Source organism: Artibeus jamaicensis, unplaced genomic scaffold (genome assembly GCF_021234435.1).
Source record: "Artibeus jamaicensis isolate MK-2021 breed Jamaican fruit bat unplaced genomic scaffold, CSHL_Jam_final scaffold_847, whole genome shotgun sequence".
Classification (NCBI taxonomy): domain Eukaryota; kingdom Metazoa; phylum Chordata; class Mammalia; order Chiroptera; family Phyllostomidae; genus Artibeus; species Artibeus jamaicensis.
In genome coordinates, this window is record NW_026522057.1 from 4877635 (window position 1) to 4896674 (window position 19040).

General features: G+C 54.0%; 1 protein-coding gene across 5 annotated transcripts in view; it reads left to right on the forward strand.

Annotated features, from left to right (window-relative positions):
- RIMS3 (regulating synaptic membrane exocytosis 3) overlaps positions 1–16673 on the forward strand; it is a 38703-nt gene extending 22030 nt beyond the window's left edge. For 4 of the 5 annotated variants that reach the window (XM_037149686.2, XM_037149688.2, XM_037149685.2 and 1 more), the window contains 5 exons: positions 3922–4063; positions 6579–6691; positions 8812–8913; positions 9227–9366; positions 10837–16673. In XM_037149686.2, the coding sequence (XP_037005581.2) occupies positions 3922–4063; positions 6579–6691; positions 8812–8913; positions 9227–9366; positions 10837–11049 (710 nt within the window). In that variant the 3' untranslated portion in view covers positions 11050–16673. The remainder of the gene's footprint in view (positions 1–3921; positions 4064–6578; positions 6692–8811; positions 8914–9226; positions 9367–10836) is intronic. The other variant, XR_005083110.2, reaches the window with a different exon arrangement.
- Positions 16674–19040: the final 2367 nt, after the last annotated feature.

Below are 19040 nucleotides of genomic sequence, written 5' to 3' on the forward strand. Positions count from 1 at the left end.
GTGGCATTAGGGTTAGGAGGTTGAAGAGGTGTTGGGCCCCAGGAGTCGCATTGGGAGACCAGGCACTGCTGCTGACCTTCAGTGGAGTGGCTTCAGGGCCAATGGCTTCTTCATGTCGAAAGCCATTTGGAGGAAAAGTTTTTCAAGGCCAGGGCAGGGGCTCAAGTCACTGGGAAATGTTCCAGTGACCTGCCTGGGGCTGCCCACCCACTTGCACCACCAGTCAGCAGGCAGGGACTGGAGCAGACACCAACCTCAAGAGGTGATGAGTGGAGACCTGTAGCCTCAAGGGAGATGAGTGAGGATGGGGCTTCTGGACCGCTTCTCTCTACAGTGTGTTAGGGTGTGGCTGATGGCTGGGGCCAAGCCAGGGGATCACACAGATGCCCTTCCAGCTGAAGGTCCCTGTGACTCATCAATCACCAGATGTCAGAGCAGGAAGGTCCCCTTGAGATCATCAAGTCTGATGTGCTCATTTTATTGATGAAACATCAGAGCCTGAAGAGGGGAAGGCATTATCCTAAAAACAACTTCAAGATGGTCTTTAGGGCCACGCCCTGTTGTTTTTGAGCTGGGTGACTCAATAGAGGTACTCCAACTCTGCACTCACCACCGCATTTGTAGAACAAAGACAACAATCTGTACCTTGCAGAGTTGTCCAGGGGGTTTCATGACATAGGTGATGCAAAGGCACCAGCCTTGTACCTGGTAGGCACTTGGTGCTGTTGGTGTTATTGTTATTACCGAGGGTCCAATGGTAGGGCCAAAAATAAGAATTCTCTGGCCTTTACAGCTCCACCCCTTGCTTGCAGCATACCTCTCTCCCAGCTATAATTCCTTGTCCCCATTTTTTCTCCCAAGCCTTTAGGTTGCCAGTGGCCCAGCTTGGAATCCCATCCCGGGTTGGACAGTCTGGCTCCAGAGGGATGTACGGGGCTGGCTCAACTTGGGAATGGGCCCTGGAAACTCTCTTCTGGGAAGAGATCCCAGGAGAGTGTCCCGGTTGCCCCCAGGTGGGACGGCCTAGTTCCCTGCAGGGCCAGGCTGTGTGAAGTGGCAAGGAACCCCTGTCCTGGACCCAGTCTTCTGGGCCCTGGGTCTGCCTTCCCAGGGGCCTCCTACCTCCTAGCTCATCCATACTCAGCATTGGCTTGAGCTCCTCCTCTTTGTCTCAAAGCCTGGACTGTTACAGCAGCCTCCCCTTGAGTTCCTCTTCCTCCTGCCTACCCCTTTCACATTGCCCTAAGGTGGCTTCCAAAAACTGGTCTTGGCTCTAACTCCTCACGGGACCTTGGGAAAGTCACTTTCCCTTTGGGCCTGTTTCCTCTGTAAAATGGAGCTAAAAAGACACTCTCCCAGCTTTCTTCTAGATCCGAAATTCTCCAAGTTGTGGGGGCAGTGAGATGGGTGGGATAAGAATTTTGGGGTCCCAGGACACATGTGGGTTCTGGTCTAGCTTTAGACTGGGTCCACACAAGGCCGTCCCGGGGCTGTCCCAGCCCCTGGCCAAACGGCGCTCCTCTTTTCAGCACCAAGGACAGCAGCCCCGCTCTCATGGGCTCAGGGCTCTGGTTCAGGTGGGAAAGAGGGTTCGGTATCATCACTCCAAGAGACACCATGGTCCTCGACGCCCCACACCCCCGCTGTAATTGCCTCTCCCTCATAGATGCCGAGACAGGTGGGATGGTCCCTGGAGTCTTTCGGTCTCCAGGGACCACAAAATTATTGCAAGCAACTTGGCTGGGTTCTCTGGAGAAAGGGGCTACCTAAAGTTACTCCCCAGATCTTCAGGGTTCAGAGACTGGATAGGTACAAAACAGTAGAGGAATTTTCTCTAAGGTTGCAAGACCTCGCTCCTCACGCAGAAGACACAAAACTTCATCCCTGCCGAATCACATACCCACCCATGTGGAGTTGGTGGAGAAAGGAGTAGCACGTCAGCAGATGGGCTCAGCCTGGGCCTTGTGGGCGCCTGGCCCCCTCAGGCCCTCATCTGTGAAATGGCAGGGCCGGGGGGCTAGCTGCGTGTCTCTAACATGTTAGAATTCTGTGATTCCCCTACCAGGGGGTCACAATGGAATGGGCAGGTCTGATCAAAGACAGTAAATTTTCTTCCAAATAGGTCAGAGCTTTCCCGAGCTCTAGAAGAAAAGGACTGGGGTCAAGGGTGAGACTCTGGCTTCAGTTCAGCATGTGTGTTGGAGGGAGGGGGTTCAAGGGGAGGAAGGGTAAAGTGCAGATCCCACAGACCCACCTGTCTTCTAATTGGGTTAGAGGGTGTTGGCGGTTAGGGGCCAGGGACAAGCCAAGCCCCTCGACACCCACCGTTATTGCCCAGCCCCTCTGCATGTGGCAGGTCACCCACCATTTCTGAGTCTGCATCTGTGTATGTGATTGACTGGATAGGTTCAACTCCAAGTGTTACAGTGTGAAGATCACACTTATATGGCAGAGCATGTCATGTGTATATATGATTAAGACCTGACAGGACCATTTGTTACTGCTGTATGCACATACACATGACCTTGTATGTGAGACCACTGTCTTCATAAACGTGATCGATCGTCAGCACTTGTGTGTGTCTGCTTATGCCTGTTGGTATGAAAGAAGTATGAACGAGCTACTGTGACCGTGTGTCCAAGACAGAGAGAGAAATGTATTCCTGGATAGTTAGCTATTCCAATATCCCAGAAATGGGGATGGGTTCAAAGATGACGTTCCTCCTCACCGCCGCCCACTCCCAGCCCCCCCCCACCCCGGTCCTGCCTGCCAGTGATGCTGGCCCTCTTAGCCTTTCCTCTCCCAGTGGGACTTCCTGAAAGAGAAGTAGGACAAAGCCAGTGGAATAAACTCCCCCCTTTCCAGAGCCATGGTCTTGAATAGCCAGCTCCCCCTCCCCAGTGCTTTTGAGGGTGCTGCACTGGCTGTCCCACCCCCAGCCTCTCCCCAACCCTATAGGTAACTTCACTCTTAATTTGCCTGGATCTCTAACCAGTGATAGCAAATGGCTCCTTTGGTACAGACCCTACCCGAGCACCGCTTCTCTCCCCATGGGGCTCCTCAGGCAGCCAGGCTTCAGCAGGGGAAATCCCTGTAAACCCTCAACCCGTCTTCTGTGCCCTCCACCCCCACCCCAGGAGGAAAGGGTGTCTAGAGGGACCACACTGCAATGCTGAAGAGGTTGCCATGGAAACCCACGCAGGATGGTGCGCTGCTAGGAGTAGCAGAGTGCCCCGTGTTCCCTGCAAGTCTGAGCATGGGGCAGGGTGGAGGCAGAGGGCCCTGCGAACAGGAGGCACAGAGACATGGGCCAGGCTCTCGCTGCACAGCATCCAGGGCAGTCTGTAGACTTCTCTCTCAAAGCCAAAGTCACTTCAGGCCAACCTAGCTGCCCCTCTCTGTCTTGTTTCCTTAATCACCTCTTGTTAGTTTGGGGTGGCCAGGCTTCACAAGGGCTTTTATAGGAGCCATGAAGATATCAGTTGGGCTGTGAGACGTGAGCAACATAAGGTGCATGAGGGAGAACAAATGTGGCAAAAGGCAGACTTTCCATAAAAGAGAGGCAAGAACACAACTGTTTGGAGCAAGGGCTGAAATTGAGCTGTCAGGGCTCGGGCTGAGGGTGGAAGGCTTTGGGGCAGGGACTCCACCCTGGTGACTTCACACCCCGCCCACATCCCCATCATCCTGACTCTGCCTCCAGCCATCTTTCTAGTCTGCTTTGACTGTGTCACTGCCCTGAGCAGGGCCAGGGGTCAGGCTGCAAACCAGCTCTGGAGGTCATCTCAGCAATGCTCCCGCCTCCAGTCACGGCCCTGCCCAGCGTGCCCCTTCCCCAGCAGGGTGACTTCGGGCACGCTCTCAGAGAAGCCTCATTCCTGATCTGACCTTGTTCCCTTTCTGTGCTTTCGGGGGTCACAGAAGGGGCCACCAAGAAGCTGCGCAGCAACATCCGGCGGAGCACGGAGACGGGCATCGCCGTGGAGATGCGGAGTCGGGTCACACGCCAGGGCAGCCGCGAGTCCACCGACGGGAGCACCAACAGCAACAGCTCGGACGGCACGTGCGTGCAGCCCGCCCCACTGTGGTCCTCCCCATCCTGCCTGGTGCTCTGGTCACAGCGCGAGGGGCAGGGCGGGAAAATCTCCAGTTGGGTTTTCAGGCCAGATGTCTGGGATCCTCTGTCCCTGCCTCCCTCCATTCCCCTCCCCCGTGTCAGCTGCCTGGGCCCCATCTTCCTTTCGCTCCAGGCTGCTGGTTTTCATCCCCTCTGTTTATTTTCGTGCCTCTGCCTCCCAGCACCTGCACACTGTCTCACTCCAGGGGAGAGGGTTCAAAAGGAAAATGTGATTCGAAAATCCGTTAAATCTAAAACCATTGTCGTGGCTCAGATAAATGCAGCTCTCACCAGCGGCCTTGCTTGGGGATTAGGGGCTGCAGCTGTGTTTCTCAAGCTGAGTGGTGACACAGGCAGAACAGAAACTTGGTTTAGTGGGGTGAAACCAGCATTAGAAAAAGAAACAGAAATTTAATTGTATCATAAGAAGTAAGGATGAATTACCTTGTGAACTTGTGTTTTAGTTAGTTTTTTTTAATGTATGGGTATGCATAGGTCTATGACATGTATCTCATACATTTGCATGTGGGTTGCAGTAAAAAATTTGAAAGTGCCTCAGGTCTCTTCTAAATTATGAAACTATGGTGGCACCACTAAGATTTCCTGATTTGGCCCCATTAGGGTGCAGTGATTTCAGGGTTCCGTAGCTCTGTTGTTTAAGAGTCTGTGACCGTGTGTCTCACTGTCTCATTCAACACTCACAAGAATCCTGAGGGGTGCTGTTCCCCCTGCAGAACTGAGACAGCAGAGGACGGTGAGGCACCTGGCCCAAGGTCATGACTATTAAGTGGTGATGGAGTCAGGATTTGAATGAAGGTCACTTGGCTCTCTGACCTTTGTCCACAGTCCCCACACTCTCTATACCGAGCTGCTGAAGTTCTGTGACCTCCAGAGCAGATTTCTTTCTTTAACCTTCTCAGAGCCTGTTGTCCTCAGGATGTGATGTTAGGCCATCGCTGACTGTGGCCAGTAGGAGTGGGTGACCCTCAAAGCGTCTTCCTGGGGGTGGAGGAGAGACACAGGCCCTGTCTGATAAGCCTGCTTCCCCTCCCTGCCTGTCACTGGCCAAGGGGCACTTGTGGCCAAGCTGTCCAACAGGGGATTTGTTCTGGGACAAGCTTTGATCTCTCTAGCCAGCAGCCTGAGCAGTTTCAGATCTTAGGGCTTTCTCTGGTCCACTGCAGCTCACGAGTAGACCTGGGCCAGCCCTCCCCCATCTGTCCTTTCTCTGCCGGCACACCCAGAACACCGAGGCTTGAGGACATGAACAGGGAACACTGTCCCTCCATGATAACAATGGCAGCGATAACTACCATGTATCGGTTGTCTGAAACTTTTCACTCACCATCTGTCCTAATTCCTACCATAAAAATGCCTGAGTTGGACATCACCTCGGTTTTGTGGGCAAGTCTCTAACATCGTGAACCCTCTGTTTTCTCATCTGTAAAACTGGATGATGGGTCCTGCCACACTGAGTCATCATGAGGATGAAACTATGACGCATGGGGAGCGTTCAGTGCACTCTTGGCACCTGGCCAACTTTCAGGGACTGTCAGCTTAACTTGTTGCTATTCCCCGGCCCCCACAAGCACGGCACACCATCAATCGTCACCAACCATGTTATTCTGGACTCAGCCACTATTCTGGCCACTACCTCATGTTATTGACTTGACCTCAAACTTAGAGTCACCTCAACCTCAGGTCTTGAAACTGCTTCAGGCATTAAATTTCTGTCCTATGTCTCTGGTTCCCGGCATTCACATCCCCTGGTGAGGACACAGGTGTTCAGCAAGGCCTGCCTTTTAAGAGTCACCTTAGAGCCCTGACCGGTGTGGCTCAGATGCTTGGGCGTCATCCCGTGAAGCAAAATGTCTCTGGTTGGATGCCTGGTCATCAGTCCCCAGTCGGGCACGTGTGAGAGGCAACCGATCTGCTGAGTTTTCTCTCTCACATCAGTGTTTCTCTCCCTCTTTTTCTCCCTTTCCCTCTAAAAGTAAATAAATAAAATCTTTTTAAAAAGAGTCACCTAAGCCCTGGCTGGTGTAGCTCAGTGGATTGAGCACGGGCCTGCGAACCAGACAATCGCGGTTCAATTCCCAGTCAGCACACATACCAGGGTTGCAGGCCGGTTCCCTGCAGGCCAGTTCCCAGCAGGGGGCGCACGAAAGGCAACCATACATTGATGTTTGTCTCCCTCTCTCCTTCCCTTCCCCTCTACAGATAAAAAAAAAATCACCTATCGTTATGTTAGGTTCATTAGTCTCTATTCTTAAGTAATATCAAAATATTTTCTTAATGTACAGAGATGAACAGTTCTCTCTGTCCCAAGCCAAAATAGTCCACCACCCGCCATGTGGAGGGGAGATCGAGGCTCAGGGGAGAGTCCCCAGTGCCTCAGAGGCGGAGCCGCTGTGTCCCGCCAGCCAGATGCCCTGGTGTGAGCCTCTGCCTTCTTCCCCAGGTTCATCTTCCCCACCACCCGGCTTGGGGCCGAGAGCCAGTTCAGCGATTTCCTGGATGGGCTGGGACCAGCCCAGATTGTGGGGCGACAGACGCTGGCAACTCCACCAATGGGTGAGTCTTCTTAAGGTGGGGTGAGTAGGGTGATGGCAGCCGCACAGCAGAAAGGGTGAGCTCAGCGGGGCCCTGCGCGATCCAAGCAGCAGGAAGGAGCCCTCACTCGGGCTTCTGAGGAGTGAGCAGGGCACTTGTACACCCCTCCCCCCTCAGAGGAAGGCCACCGGCCGCAGCCTGGCCAGCACACTCCCTCCCTCACTTCACCACACTCCCTGTGTGCCAGCACTGCCCATGCTGGATGTAAAATGGTGGGTGCGGACCATCGTGACATTGACTTTCATGGGTTCTGTTCCGTCACCAGTTCTCTGGTGGCCTTGGGAAGGTCCCTTCTTTGAGCCTGTTTCCTCATCTGTAAAATGGGAATAAAGATACCTGCCTTCTTTCTGCAATCTATTTATTGAGTTTTGTTTGTTCGTTTTGATACTCCGCACGAAGTTTCCACTGACTCCTTAGGAACTGTGTCTCATTTGACTCATTACTCCTAACAGTGTCTGGCACCTAGAGCCTTCTAGTAATTTTCTTATCCCCTTTCCTGCTGCTAAGAAGGACTTCCCGAAGTCTGCACTTGGTCATCTTAGCTGCAGTTCTGGCTCCCTCCTCTCTCTCCCTTAGATATTGGATGTGTTGGCTTCAGGCAGCCCCTCCCAGGCCCAGCTTCCCCAGAGATGCTGCCTCGCTTCCACCCTCTTTCCCATTAGTCTGACTTAAGCAGTGTCTGACCCAGACAACGGCACTGACCTCACAGCAAATGAGGAAGCTGAGTGCAGTCAGCGCCCAGCTGTGAGCCATACAGTGGGCTGGGTTTCATTCCAGGCCAGGACTCTTCCCACTGCACTGCCCTGTCTTCCTCCATGTGCTCACATGGGAGCCTCTGTCTGCTAGAAAAGGGGTCCATGGAGACCCTCAAAGGGTGTGCATCAGATCTCATCTGGCTCAGGATTTAGACCTGGCTAATTGTCAGCCCTTGCTTTCAGACACTTAAGGGCCTGGGGAGTCTGCTTTTCCTAGCCCTTGGCCCAGGCAGAGAGGGGAGTCAATCACTTCCATAAGCCAAATGCGCCATCACAACTCAGAACCGTGTATGTGGTGCCCCCTGGTGTCCCAAACTGGAAGTGACAGTTTTGCGATTGCCCATCTTGGGGGATGTTATAGTGAGACAGGGAAGAGATCAATTCCTGAAACATCCCCTCCCAACTTCCCCGTAGGAGGCCAGGGGTACTTGGAGGGAGGGGGATGAATTCAAGAATGTCTTTGTTTGTATTTGCATCTTCCCAAGTACCAAAAACAAACAACAGCATAATGGCTCAGAGAATCTAAAATGGGTGGCCGAACCCACAGTCTGGCCTATTTTAGTTTTTCTGCACCCGGCGTATGAGTCTGCAGTCCCTTGAAGGATGTTCCAAGTGACTAATGCATAGTTTCAAATTCCAGCAGAATTTGATCAGAGCCAAGAGTTCTGGAAATCAGATAACTGATGAGACTCCACCATAGGACTTGCCACAACTGGATAACCGGTTTTGCAGAGCACAGTGAGGAGTTCTTAGTGCTCTGCCCTGGGAAACCCATTGGCCTCCCCTCATCCTTCAGCAGGGACAAGGGCGCCAGCCAGCCCTCAATCCGGGGTGCGCCTCTGTGTCCTGGGCAGGCTGGAATCTCAGCCTCTCTTCAAGCTGCTATTCTTTGTTTGTTTGTTTGGCTTGTATTTAGAGGAGTGGCTGAGGGCTGCTGTGGAGAAGGTGAGTACGAGCCTCTGAGCCCACAGCCTCCCTCTGTTTTCCTGACGCTGGAAGCTCTGGCCCCAGACTTGCCTATTCTGCTCAGTAAAACAGAAGCCCCTCGGTTAACCAGACTTAAATGGGGCTTCGGCAGCCATTTTTGGTCCGCAAGCATGTCTCTTGAGGGTCCAGCCCTCACCTGCCCCAAGAGATCTTTTAAACTCAGAACCTTCCTCAGCTGCTTTGAAGTGGTCTCCGGAGGGCTGTTCTCACACTCAAAGTTTTCTTCACCTTGTGCCCCATCCGGGGTTGTAGTGTCCTTTGCAGACCAGCATTCTGCACAGCGCTGGCTGCTCTGCCCTGGTCCGGCTCTGCCTGGACTGTCCCTCTTCTCCCTTGCAGGGGACGTGCATGTTGCCATCATGGACCGGAGCGGCCAGCTGGAGGTGGAAGTGATCGAGGCTCGGGGCCTGACCCCCAAACCTGGTTCCAAATCCCTCCCAGGTGAGGCTGAGCAGCTGGGAGAAGGACTTTGGAGATGGGGTCCTGCCAGGGAGGGGCACTCAGCCGAGCACTAAGTCTAATGAGTCCTCAGTTCCCCATTGTCCTAAATCGGTCTTCTGGACACTGGAGCCACGGCCCGCCCGGAAGGCCAGTGAGTCGGGGCAGGGGTAGGAGAGGATGGAGGAGTCATTGTTTGAGTCAGTCTCTTCCACCTTCCGTCCACCGGTCAGCTCGCCCTGCTCACCTCCAGGGCCACCTGGGGCATAGCAGTCCCTCCTGGACTCCTCCCCATCTTGTTTTCTCCCATCCTCAGCCACCTATATCAAGGTTTACCTGCTTGAGAATGGGGCCTGCCTGGCCAAGAAGAAGACAAAGGTGGCCAAGAAGACCTGTGACCCCCGGTACCAGCAGGCTCTGCTCTTTGACGAGGGGCCGCAGGGCAAGGTGCTGCAGGTGAGTGTGACTGGGCAGCTCTCCAAGACTGCAAGTCACAGTTTGAAATGTGTTCCACTTATGATTCACCCTGCGCCAGGTGCTTTGATACGCATTGGCCGTTTATTTTCACAACCCAGTAAGGTGTTATTGCCCCTGGTTGATTCATAAGGGCACCAAGGTTTGGAGGGTGACTTGATTGTCCCCCGGCTTCTGCCTGGTGCTGGTTTCATTGCACATCGGCTCCGCACAGGACTCGGTGGTAACTGCTTTCCACCTGTGACCTCGCTTCAGCCTCGAGATGATCCCGTGAAGCTGGTGTGGTTCTCCGCATTTTACAAGTGAGGAAACAGTCTTAGAAAGATGAAGCGACTTGCGTGAGGTTTTAGCTAGGGACCTAGGGACCAGCCCAGGTCAGGGTAACAACTCTCACCCCAACTACGTGAGAGTGACAAACCCTTCACCACGGTCCTGGGAGGAAGGGGTCATCATACCTGTTTCATAGGTGAAGTGACCCAGGCGGCAAGAGGTTACATGGGGGTAGAACACAATCCTGGGTTCAGTCCCGAGTTCAAGTTCTGGCGTGATCGCTTACTAGCTGCAGTATGAGGTGAAGGTAAAATGAGAGACGCCTGTAAAGGGCCTCCCGTGGCGCCTGGCACAGACAGCTGCTCGCTAACTCTCAGCAGCGGCGGGGTTGGGGGACTGTCGGCCTTGCCTGAGGCCATGCCGGTGGTGAGGGGAGGCTTGCGCCCGGGGCTGTCTGGGTTGTGGGGCAGCTCATCTAGGGCTGTTGCCCTGGGCTGAGGTGGTTCTTCAGCAGGGGGCGCTTGGAGTGCAAGCAGTAGGAACAGATGAACCCCAGGGTTCGGTGGGGGAAGTTCAGTCTTGGTTGTTTTGGTTTTTTATATATATTGGGATTCCATTTTGAAAAATGAATTCACCAATAAAAATACCTCAAAAATCACTGAGCTAATCTATTCTCCTCTCCCAGTTTTATGGATAGATGGGAGCCCTGAGGTCCAGTGAGGGCCAGGGGCTTGCCCAGGCCCAACTGAGAGGCGGGGGCAGAGCTGGAGCCGTGACGCAGGTGCTGGAGTGTCAGTCTGCTCCTTCCTGGAGAAGACTGTGGCCTGGGATGCTGGGAGGCTCCACGAGTCGGGCCCGGCGTGCATGCCCAGCTCTGCCACCAATTACTGTGTATCTTTTGGTTCATTAGTAACCTCTCTGAGCAGCAGTTTCTTCTTTGTGGAAATAATACACAGTACCTCTACCTGAACAGTTGCGACAGTTGAGATGATATATATATAAAGTCCGTAGGTTGGAGCCTGGCACTCCTTAAGTGCGCAGTGAGCTGTTGCTTGAAATCAGCGAGCTGCAGCTCTCTCTGTCCCATCTGTGCCCTGGTGAGACGTGTGGGCTCCTGGGCCCACTGCCCAGCCCGGAGTCGGGGAGGCGGCTCAGTTCCTCTCTCTTCCTCCCCACTGGTAGGTGATCGTCTGGGGAGACTACGGCCGCATGGACCACAAGTGCTTCATGGGCATGGCCCAGATCATGCTGGACGAGCTGGACCTGAGTGCCGCCGTCACCGGCTGGTACAAACTCTTCCCCACATCCTCCGTGGCAGACTCCACACTCGGATCCCTCACCAGGCGCCTCTCCCAGTCCTCCCTGGAGAGTGCCACCAGCCCCTCATGCTCCTAAGGACCTCAGGAAGAGGCTGGGGTGCCTGCTGGCACCTCTCCTCCTCCCCTGTACATAGTCTCACGTCTTTCTGGCCCCTCGCCCTGCTGCATGCCTGTTGGCTACTGGGCACGTCCCAGCTGGCAGTGGAGAGTGTAGTCTGTGTGTGTGTGTTTGTGTGTGTGTCCGTGTGTGACCATGTTATATGTGTTCACTTCTCTGGGTACCGTCAGTCTTGGTGACCACATGGGCTGAAATCCATGTCCCTCTGTGTCTCATTGACAAGAAACCTAAGTGAGTGTTGTGTGGACATGACCCCCCCCCCAGGCCAGGGGTAGAAGAGGGAGACGTGGCCCGGCCTGGTCCTGTGCTGGGGCAGAGCCCCCCTGTGCCCGCCTGTGCCTCTCGGTGGTCCCTGCTGAGTTTCCTGTCTTGTTCTTTGTTGCCTCTCCCAACACTGCTGCTTTTTTTGAGGAATGTAGCATCCACTGCGGCTGGCCACACTGAGGCCCCTCTGGGAACCGTGATGCCTCTCCTCCCACCCAGCGCTCTGGCAGCTCTTCCCACCGAGTGCACCTGCAGCATAAGGCATGCTTGTCTAGTGCCCTGGCCAGGGCCCAGGGAGCAAAGATGCCTGGGGAGCTGAGGGCTTGGAGACTGCTGCCTCCCTCGGCTGGAGCCACCTCCTTCCTACAAGCAAGACAGGAGGAGGTCTGAGTTCCCAGGGTTGCTGGCCAGATACCTTAGAGGGAAGTTCCGCTACCTCCCTTAGCACTGCCCTTCACCTCTTATCTCCCTCCACGCCAGCTCACTCTGACATGCTGAAGGAGCTCTCCCAGTGGACACAGGAGGCGTGGGCGGAGCCTCTGAACATCCAGGAGGCGGCCCTCAGAGGGGATGTAATCTGCCAAAGCAGACAGTCCTCCCCAGGCTGTGAGGGTGGCCCTGTCCCCAGCAGGGCTCCTCCAGCTGGAGCCTGGTCTGCGAGGGGTGCTGAGGGGGGCTGTCTGCTGCGAGAAGAAGGTGAGGGTTGACAGGCTCGAGCCACTGCTGAGAATCCTGTCTGACATGTGGGGACTGGCTGCCTGAAGTTAACCGTTTAGGGCTGTACTTTTTGTTCGTGTCTAGGCCAGAGTTGCTGTCTGGGAGACTCATGTGGGCCCCAGCATCCTGGCTCGACTGCCACTGTCACCAGCTCTGTACAAGCAATACTCGCCTCCCCGCTCCTGCATTCCGCTGCCCTCTGGAGAGCAGCCTAGGCACCTGCCCTGCCTCTGCTGTCACTCCACCCACCCGGATGGAGCGTCCGAAGCTGCTCAGACTCTGACTTGATCTGACAGTGGGGCCCTGCGGGTGGGGCCAGTGCCTGGACCTTGTGAGGTGTCTGCTGGGAACCCTGGAGTCCGGCTCAGGAATGCTTAAGTCTGTCCCTTTCCCCACCTCAGGTCCAGGGTGAAAGGTGAGAGGCAGCCCAGGAGATGGATACAGCAGCCCTGGGGGCCGTGCGGTGGGGGGCGAGCTCTCTGTTTCTTCCCCAGGCGTCACCCCCCCCCCGTGCTGCAGTGACTCTAACCAGGCCACCTGCCGGAGGGGCTACCCAGGGACAGCCCAGAGTCTCAGAGCCGGAGTGCTCGAGCCATTTGTGACCGAAAAGGGACAGGCCTGGAGGGGGACTGTGAGAAGGGTAGGGGGGCGGAGGCTCTCTGGAGACACAGCCATCACCGCCAAAGGGCCTCCTGTTGGGGCAGGATCCACATTAGGCTGAAGCCGGAGCCCAGTGTTTTTCCTCCAAACACCAAGGGGCAGAAACCGGGCCCCCGTTGGTCCTGCCCGCAGACAGAGTAGGTGATACGATGAGCTCCTGGGCTTCGGTCTCCTGCCTGAGCCTCCGCTCTCATATCAAAGACGAGAAGCGTCGTGTGCATGGAAGAGAGGGGAGGCCACGGGGCCCTTTTCTCTTTCTGCAGAAACTCTCCCATTGTCGCGGCTGGCTGGTGCACGCATTTCTCATGTTTCTCGGAGGGAAGCAAAGGGCTCTGTGCTCTCGGGTCCGAGGGTGGGGAAGGGGAGGCACCTTTCTCACAGGACATTTTATGTCCTGTCCGTGATGCATACACCTCCGGAGAGGTCACCCTCGAGTGGGTGTGAAAATACACCCGGGGTGGTGGGATTATTAGTGACAGTGCAGGCATCAGCTGATGTCACACTGAATGGTTGATCCATGCAGCCACACCTGGGCTGGGGAGGAACATCACCCTCTTCCTCAAGGGGGCCCAGAGAGGCCATGAGAGAAGGTGGGAGCTGCCTGCAGAGAGGCCGCTGCCCCTGGCCTGGGGGACGAGGGAGGTCGGTTAGCACTGGGAAGTTCCAGCCAGAGGCAGGGCGACATGGGTTGCTAACTGAGCTGCCTGCAGTCCCCAGCTACCAAAACCCCAGGGGTTGGGCTACTCCACAATTCCACCTCTAATGGGAAGTAATTTCCTTGCAAGTTGATGCTGGGAATGAGTCTGTTTAACCCTTTGCATCAAGTAAGTGACTAATCCCCACTGGATTTTCCCCCAGGAGGGCAAAGTTGTGTGAGGCTGCTGTATGTGTGTGATGGTGACTGGCTGGATATAAGGGTCTGTTCCTCAGCATCCTGGACGCAGGGGGCCTGCCTGAGAAGCCGCTGGGACGTGAGCCTGTCCCAGAAGAGGGGGGAGCTCAAGCGTCACTCCTGGCCACCCCTGGGGTGGGGAGCATCTCTTCTTTGAGGAGGGGACGGTGGGGTAGGAAGGAATGTGACCTCCCAGGTTTCTCCCTAACCTGGGACCCAACTCACTGCCAGGGGCAGTATCTGGTCCAAACGCCCCCTTAGCCCAGGTGGAACTCGGAGCTGATTACAGACTGGGGCTCTGTCCTTCCGTCTTCCTCTGCTCTGGCAGGATCCGTGGAAGTTACAGCAGAGACAGAAATGGCCCTGCAGCGATGCCGGGCCGCAGGCAGGCCCCGTGACAATGATTCAGAGCATCTGTCTTCACATTTCGTCTCTGTTTGATCTGTCCCACTTCCTTCATAGACTGCTTCCCTACAGGGAAGTCTGTGATGGGCCTTCGGTATGAATCAGGCTCCACTAAATGGGCCAGGTCTCGGTTTGACAAGGGAGATGTGATCCTTCAGGGAAGAACCATCTCCAGAACTGCTCCCCGTGCAGTCTCCTCCACCCCCCAGCTCTCCTAGGGAAGGAACACTCTGAGGCTCTTGGAGTGCACCAAGTCCCAGGCTGCACTCCTGGCAAGTCCAGGACTGGCCGAGGCAGAACCTAGGAGCTGCAGAGAGGGGGCACCTGTGTACCTCATCACTCGTGGGATCACTGCCCCTTGCAGCGCTGAGGTCCAGCCCCTTCTCCCAGGGGCATCAATGCCTGGGCTCTTCTTCACTGCCAGCCTTGAGGAGAGCAGAAGCGCCCCCTTTTGAAGACGACAGGACACTCCAAGAGTACTTTGAAAATAAAATGTAGCACAATCTGACTGCGTTACAGGAGCCCTGGCACCCAACCAGGGTTCTTGCTCTTCACCCCGCTGCCCAGGAGACCTGTGCTCCTCCTCCCTACCCCCCCCCCAGGCCTCCACAGCTTCTAATACCTCTGATCCCCCATCTTCCTTTGCCCAGAAAGTAGCAGGGCTTCTGTAAGGCTGCTGTTCTCTTTCTCTGATTGCTCCCTGCACTGTGCAAACTCTGCAAAAAATTGCTGCCTTTGTTTGATATTGTAATGAGTTGTCCTTCACCTGGGTGGAGAGAGATGGCACGTCACTCAAGGCCAGGGGGTGGTCCTGCAGTATTTCTGCAGTGGCTGCAAGGAGATGGAAAAGAAGAGGCCCGCTGCCCTGCCGACCCCCACCTTTCTCTTCCTCTGCTCAGTGTTTCCTCCACTGTCCTGACATGTAAAGAGGGTCTTTAACATGCTGCTTCCTGTACTGCATTATCTGTCACTGGATGATCGGGGGGAGATGGGAATGTGGACTCTTGTCCCCCACGTTCTCCCTCCAGTCTGCTTTCACTCAGGTCAGAAGAGATTGGGGTAAAACAGCAATCACGAGTCAAGGGCAGGGGAGCGCCTCCTGATCAGGCGAGGCCTGATGGGGGCTGGATGGACCTGGTCTGGCTGGGAAAGGGTCATTCTGAAAGCGTGCCTGAGCATCTCAGAGCAATGTCAGTGATGCCAAAGAGAGCAACTTGGCCTCCTTGGGCACCAGTTCTGTGTAGGCCTGCCTGAGGGTAGGGCCTTGTTCTCTGACAAAGGGCTTAATCTTTCCATGTAGCAAAGCAACTCCCCCTCCCCCCAACCCTGAGCTCGGGCTTTTGTGGGCCCAGCGTGGCTGTGCCTGTGAGGGGAAACACACCAGAGAGAGAAACTGGCATTCTCTCAGGGGCCTAGACAGGCCGGTGGGGCCGCCGGGAGGTGCTCATTGAAAAGCGTAACTGCTTTGGCAAAACCCCCCAGTGCTCTGGTTGGCAACCTGGCCAGTGAGGTTGGGGTCTTGGGCTTCCCAAAGAGCTCACCCCAATGCCAGGCAGGGCCCCTGGGACTGGGTTCCAGAGAGCTTGGCTAACAGAAATGAGCCCTGGGAATCCCAAGAGCAACAGAGCATCCACCCCATTGGTCCATGGCCTGGACAGCTGGCAATGGACCATCAAAGGCTGTTACATAAAGTTTGCCAGAAACAGTGCCCATGTGCAAGACTCCTCACTCTTCTGTCTCCGCTTTCCCAGCTGCAAAGTCAGCGTGTTTGCTAGTGGTTCCATGGTTCCCTCCAGGTTTTAAAAGTCTGATCTGGAGCTGATGAGGGTTGCGAGACTGGCGCACCTGGCACCTGGTTCCATGGGCTGGTGTCTTCCGGCCCTGGGTGCAGGTCCCCATCTGTCCATGCCCAGTGCTGCTACTGGCAGGAACTCTCGGAAGCCTAGCAAATGCTCCCACCTCTTTGTGGTTTATTCTCTTATTCTTGTGTCCTGATGAGAGATAATTAAGAAGTGTCTACAGTGGACAATCTTCAAGGTGCTGATGTGATGTTACCACCTCAGCTGCATCCTGTGTAGGTCAGTATCCCCGCCAGCAGACGAGGCTGGGCCAGTCCTCACTGCTGCTTCTAGAATGACATCAGTGGGAGAGTTGAACACTGGAAAATTTTAAAGGAAATGCTCTCTGATGCATGGAGGGAGGGAATTTATTTCCCGTTCAAGTATTTTGCTTCTTAAAACCACTCCTCTCTCCAGAATGCCTTTTAGCAAACATGTCAGCAGGCAGAGTGACTGCTTCCATAGCAAAAGTTGGCCTGATTGTTCTATCCACCCCTTTAGAATATAAATTCGCAGGAGGCAGGAACCCTTTTTTTTTTAGAATATCCAAATGCATCCCACAAAAAAAGAGATAGCTGATAGGGACTGACAAGCACACTGTTCAGGTAAGAAGCAATTAGCTTTTGACATCTGTGCTCTATACATTTTCTGTGTGCAGCGTCTTTCCAAACTGGTTGCGGCTCCTGGGGGGTAGGTGGACAGCTGGGAAGGATTTGCTGGCCGTTTGTACAATGTTCTTGCCAATTCCCTTGAGGAGAAAATTCTTCACATGGCTTCTGCATGTACAGTATTTGAGCAGCGCAAAAAAATAAATAAATAAAGTCAGTTTGAAAACAGTTTTGTGTGTTGCTTTCTGAAGATGGTCCTTAATGCTAGGAGGGCCAACACAGGGCTCCGGGGACTAACACAAGGAGAAAGGGGTTCCTTGACCGAGAGGCAGGAGAGAGCAGTGCCTCTCAGGAAAAAAGGCCTGAAAAACATAGGACCTGGGCTTCTGACTCCAGCCTCGGAACCCTGTTGCCCCTGTGATGCCCTGGGGCCATGGGATCTGACTAGTGCAGGCAGCTTGCAGGCTCTGCCTCCAAGGGTCCCTGTTTGTAGGCCCTCAAAGCCTTCTCCCCCCACAGACTGCACACCCCAGGGATGCCCAGAGCCAAATGGAGTCGAATGTGAGATGGAGCTAAGGGCACTGCGCGTGACCCACTCCCACTGTTCAGTCCTTTCAGAGACCTTGTGTCTAGCAGTGCTGCTCAGGCTTGTGACTGGGGCTGTCTCACTTTGTTCACACCTGATCAAGCGGTAAACATAGCAGCTGACCTCCAGGGCTGTGAACTGCATCCATCACTAATCCTTGGAGCACCCTTGCTTCAGGAAGGAACAGAAAGGTGTGTTAACATTTAACCACTTCTGGGTGGTGCTGTTTCCTCCTCCGGTTGGGTCTAGGGGTCCAGCAGATGGGTAAAGGGAGTGTAGCAGTCAGAGCTCTTGTGTGGTAGGAAAAGGCTGGCATTCTCCCGGGCAGGAGCCCTCCAGCTGGCCTCCACCGTGGTGGCTCTGGCCCTTGGCCCTGCAGTTCCAGGGGGCACTGTCTCAAGGGAAGGCTCATGAGACCTATATCTGATGCTCCCCAAGGTTGTGTTTTTCCACGTTTGCTTTCTCCCTGAGATATATCCCACACACTCGCATGTTTAAGAGTTTTCAAGCTTCTAGACAGCAATGTTCCTCACCACCCCCCCAAAAAAAGGGAAAGAAGGTAGACAACAAAAACAAATCCAGAGAAGAAATTCTAAAGGATTTTCTTTAGAAAGAAGGAATATAGAATGTACTTCACAGGGTTATTGGGAGACTGAAATGAGAGTTTGTTGAGAGTGCTCAGAACAGTACCTGCCACATAGTAGATGCCCTTTGCTACTAGTCAGGAAGATGATCCTAGATGGGAGGGCTGACATACACAAAGGAAAAGTGAGTAAGGAAGTGGGTTTTTTAAATTAGCAAATATTAACGTGCTTATATCGTAAAATATAATGTTTCATTTGTGAAATTAAAAAATATAAGCATGAGGACTTCCGCCAAGATGGAGACGAAGGTGGAACCACCTTGCCTCTGTGCACAACCAAATCTAAGAACAACTATTTTTAACAACAATAAACACAACCAAGCCACACAGAAAATCGACAATACGGAGTCCGAAGACAACGAAATAAATGTTCAGCTAAACCGGTAAGAGGAGCGAAGCCAGCAGCGGAGCAGGTTGGCAAGAAAAAATCCCCGAACGGGTGGTGCGCGGTGCATGAGCAGCCGAAGGCGCTGATCGCGGGCTGGCTACGGGAGAACGCAGGGAAGAGGTGGGGCGGGCCGTCTGCGGTAGGTCGCGCATCTGCGTCCGGATAAACCAGTGAGGAGGAAAGCCTGCGCGGGGAAGCAGGCTAGCACAATTCCGGTCGGATAAACAGGCCCGGGGCGAGTGGTGTGACTGGACGGACTGGGCTAGCGGAGAGGACTGCCATTGCTCCCTCTCTAACCACGCCCCCACACACAGCATCACAAACCAGCGACCTGGGTCGACCCGTCCTGGTAAACAACCAAGGCTTTGCTCCGATTACTTAACGGCACGAATAGACCAAAAATGGCTCTAGGACAACTCAGAGCTCCAGAACCCATAGATCTAAGCGATGAAGAAATAGCCAGTCTTTCAGATGCACAGTTCAAAACACTGGTTATCAGGATCCTTACAGAACTGGTTGATTTTAGCCACAAATTAGAGAAACATATGGAAGCTAAACTAATTGAAATGAATGGTAATACAAAGGAAACCAATAGTAATGGAAAGGAGATTGGGACTCAAATCAAGGGAGTGGACCAGAAGGAAGAAAAAAATGATCAAACAGAAAAGAATGAAGAAATAAGAATTCAGAAAAATGAGGAGAAGCTTAGGAACCTCCAGGACATCTTTAAACGTTCCAACATTCGAATTATAGGGGTACCAGAAGGGGAAGAGTCACGAGTGGAAACCTTATTTGAACAAATAATAACAGAGAACTTCCCCATTCTGGCAGAGGAAATAGACTTCCAGGAAATCCAGGAAGCTCAGAGAGTACCAAAGAAGTTGGACCCAAGAAGGAACACACCAAGACACATCATCATTACATTAGCCAAAATTAAAATGAAGGAGA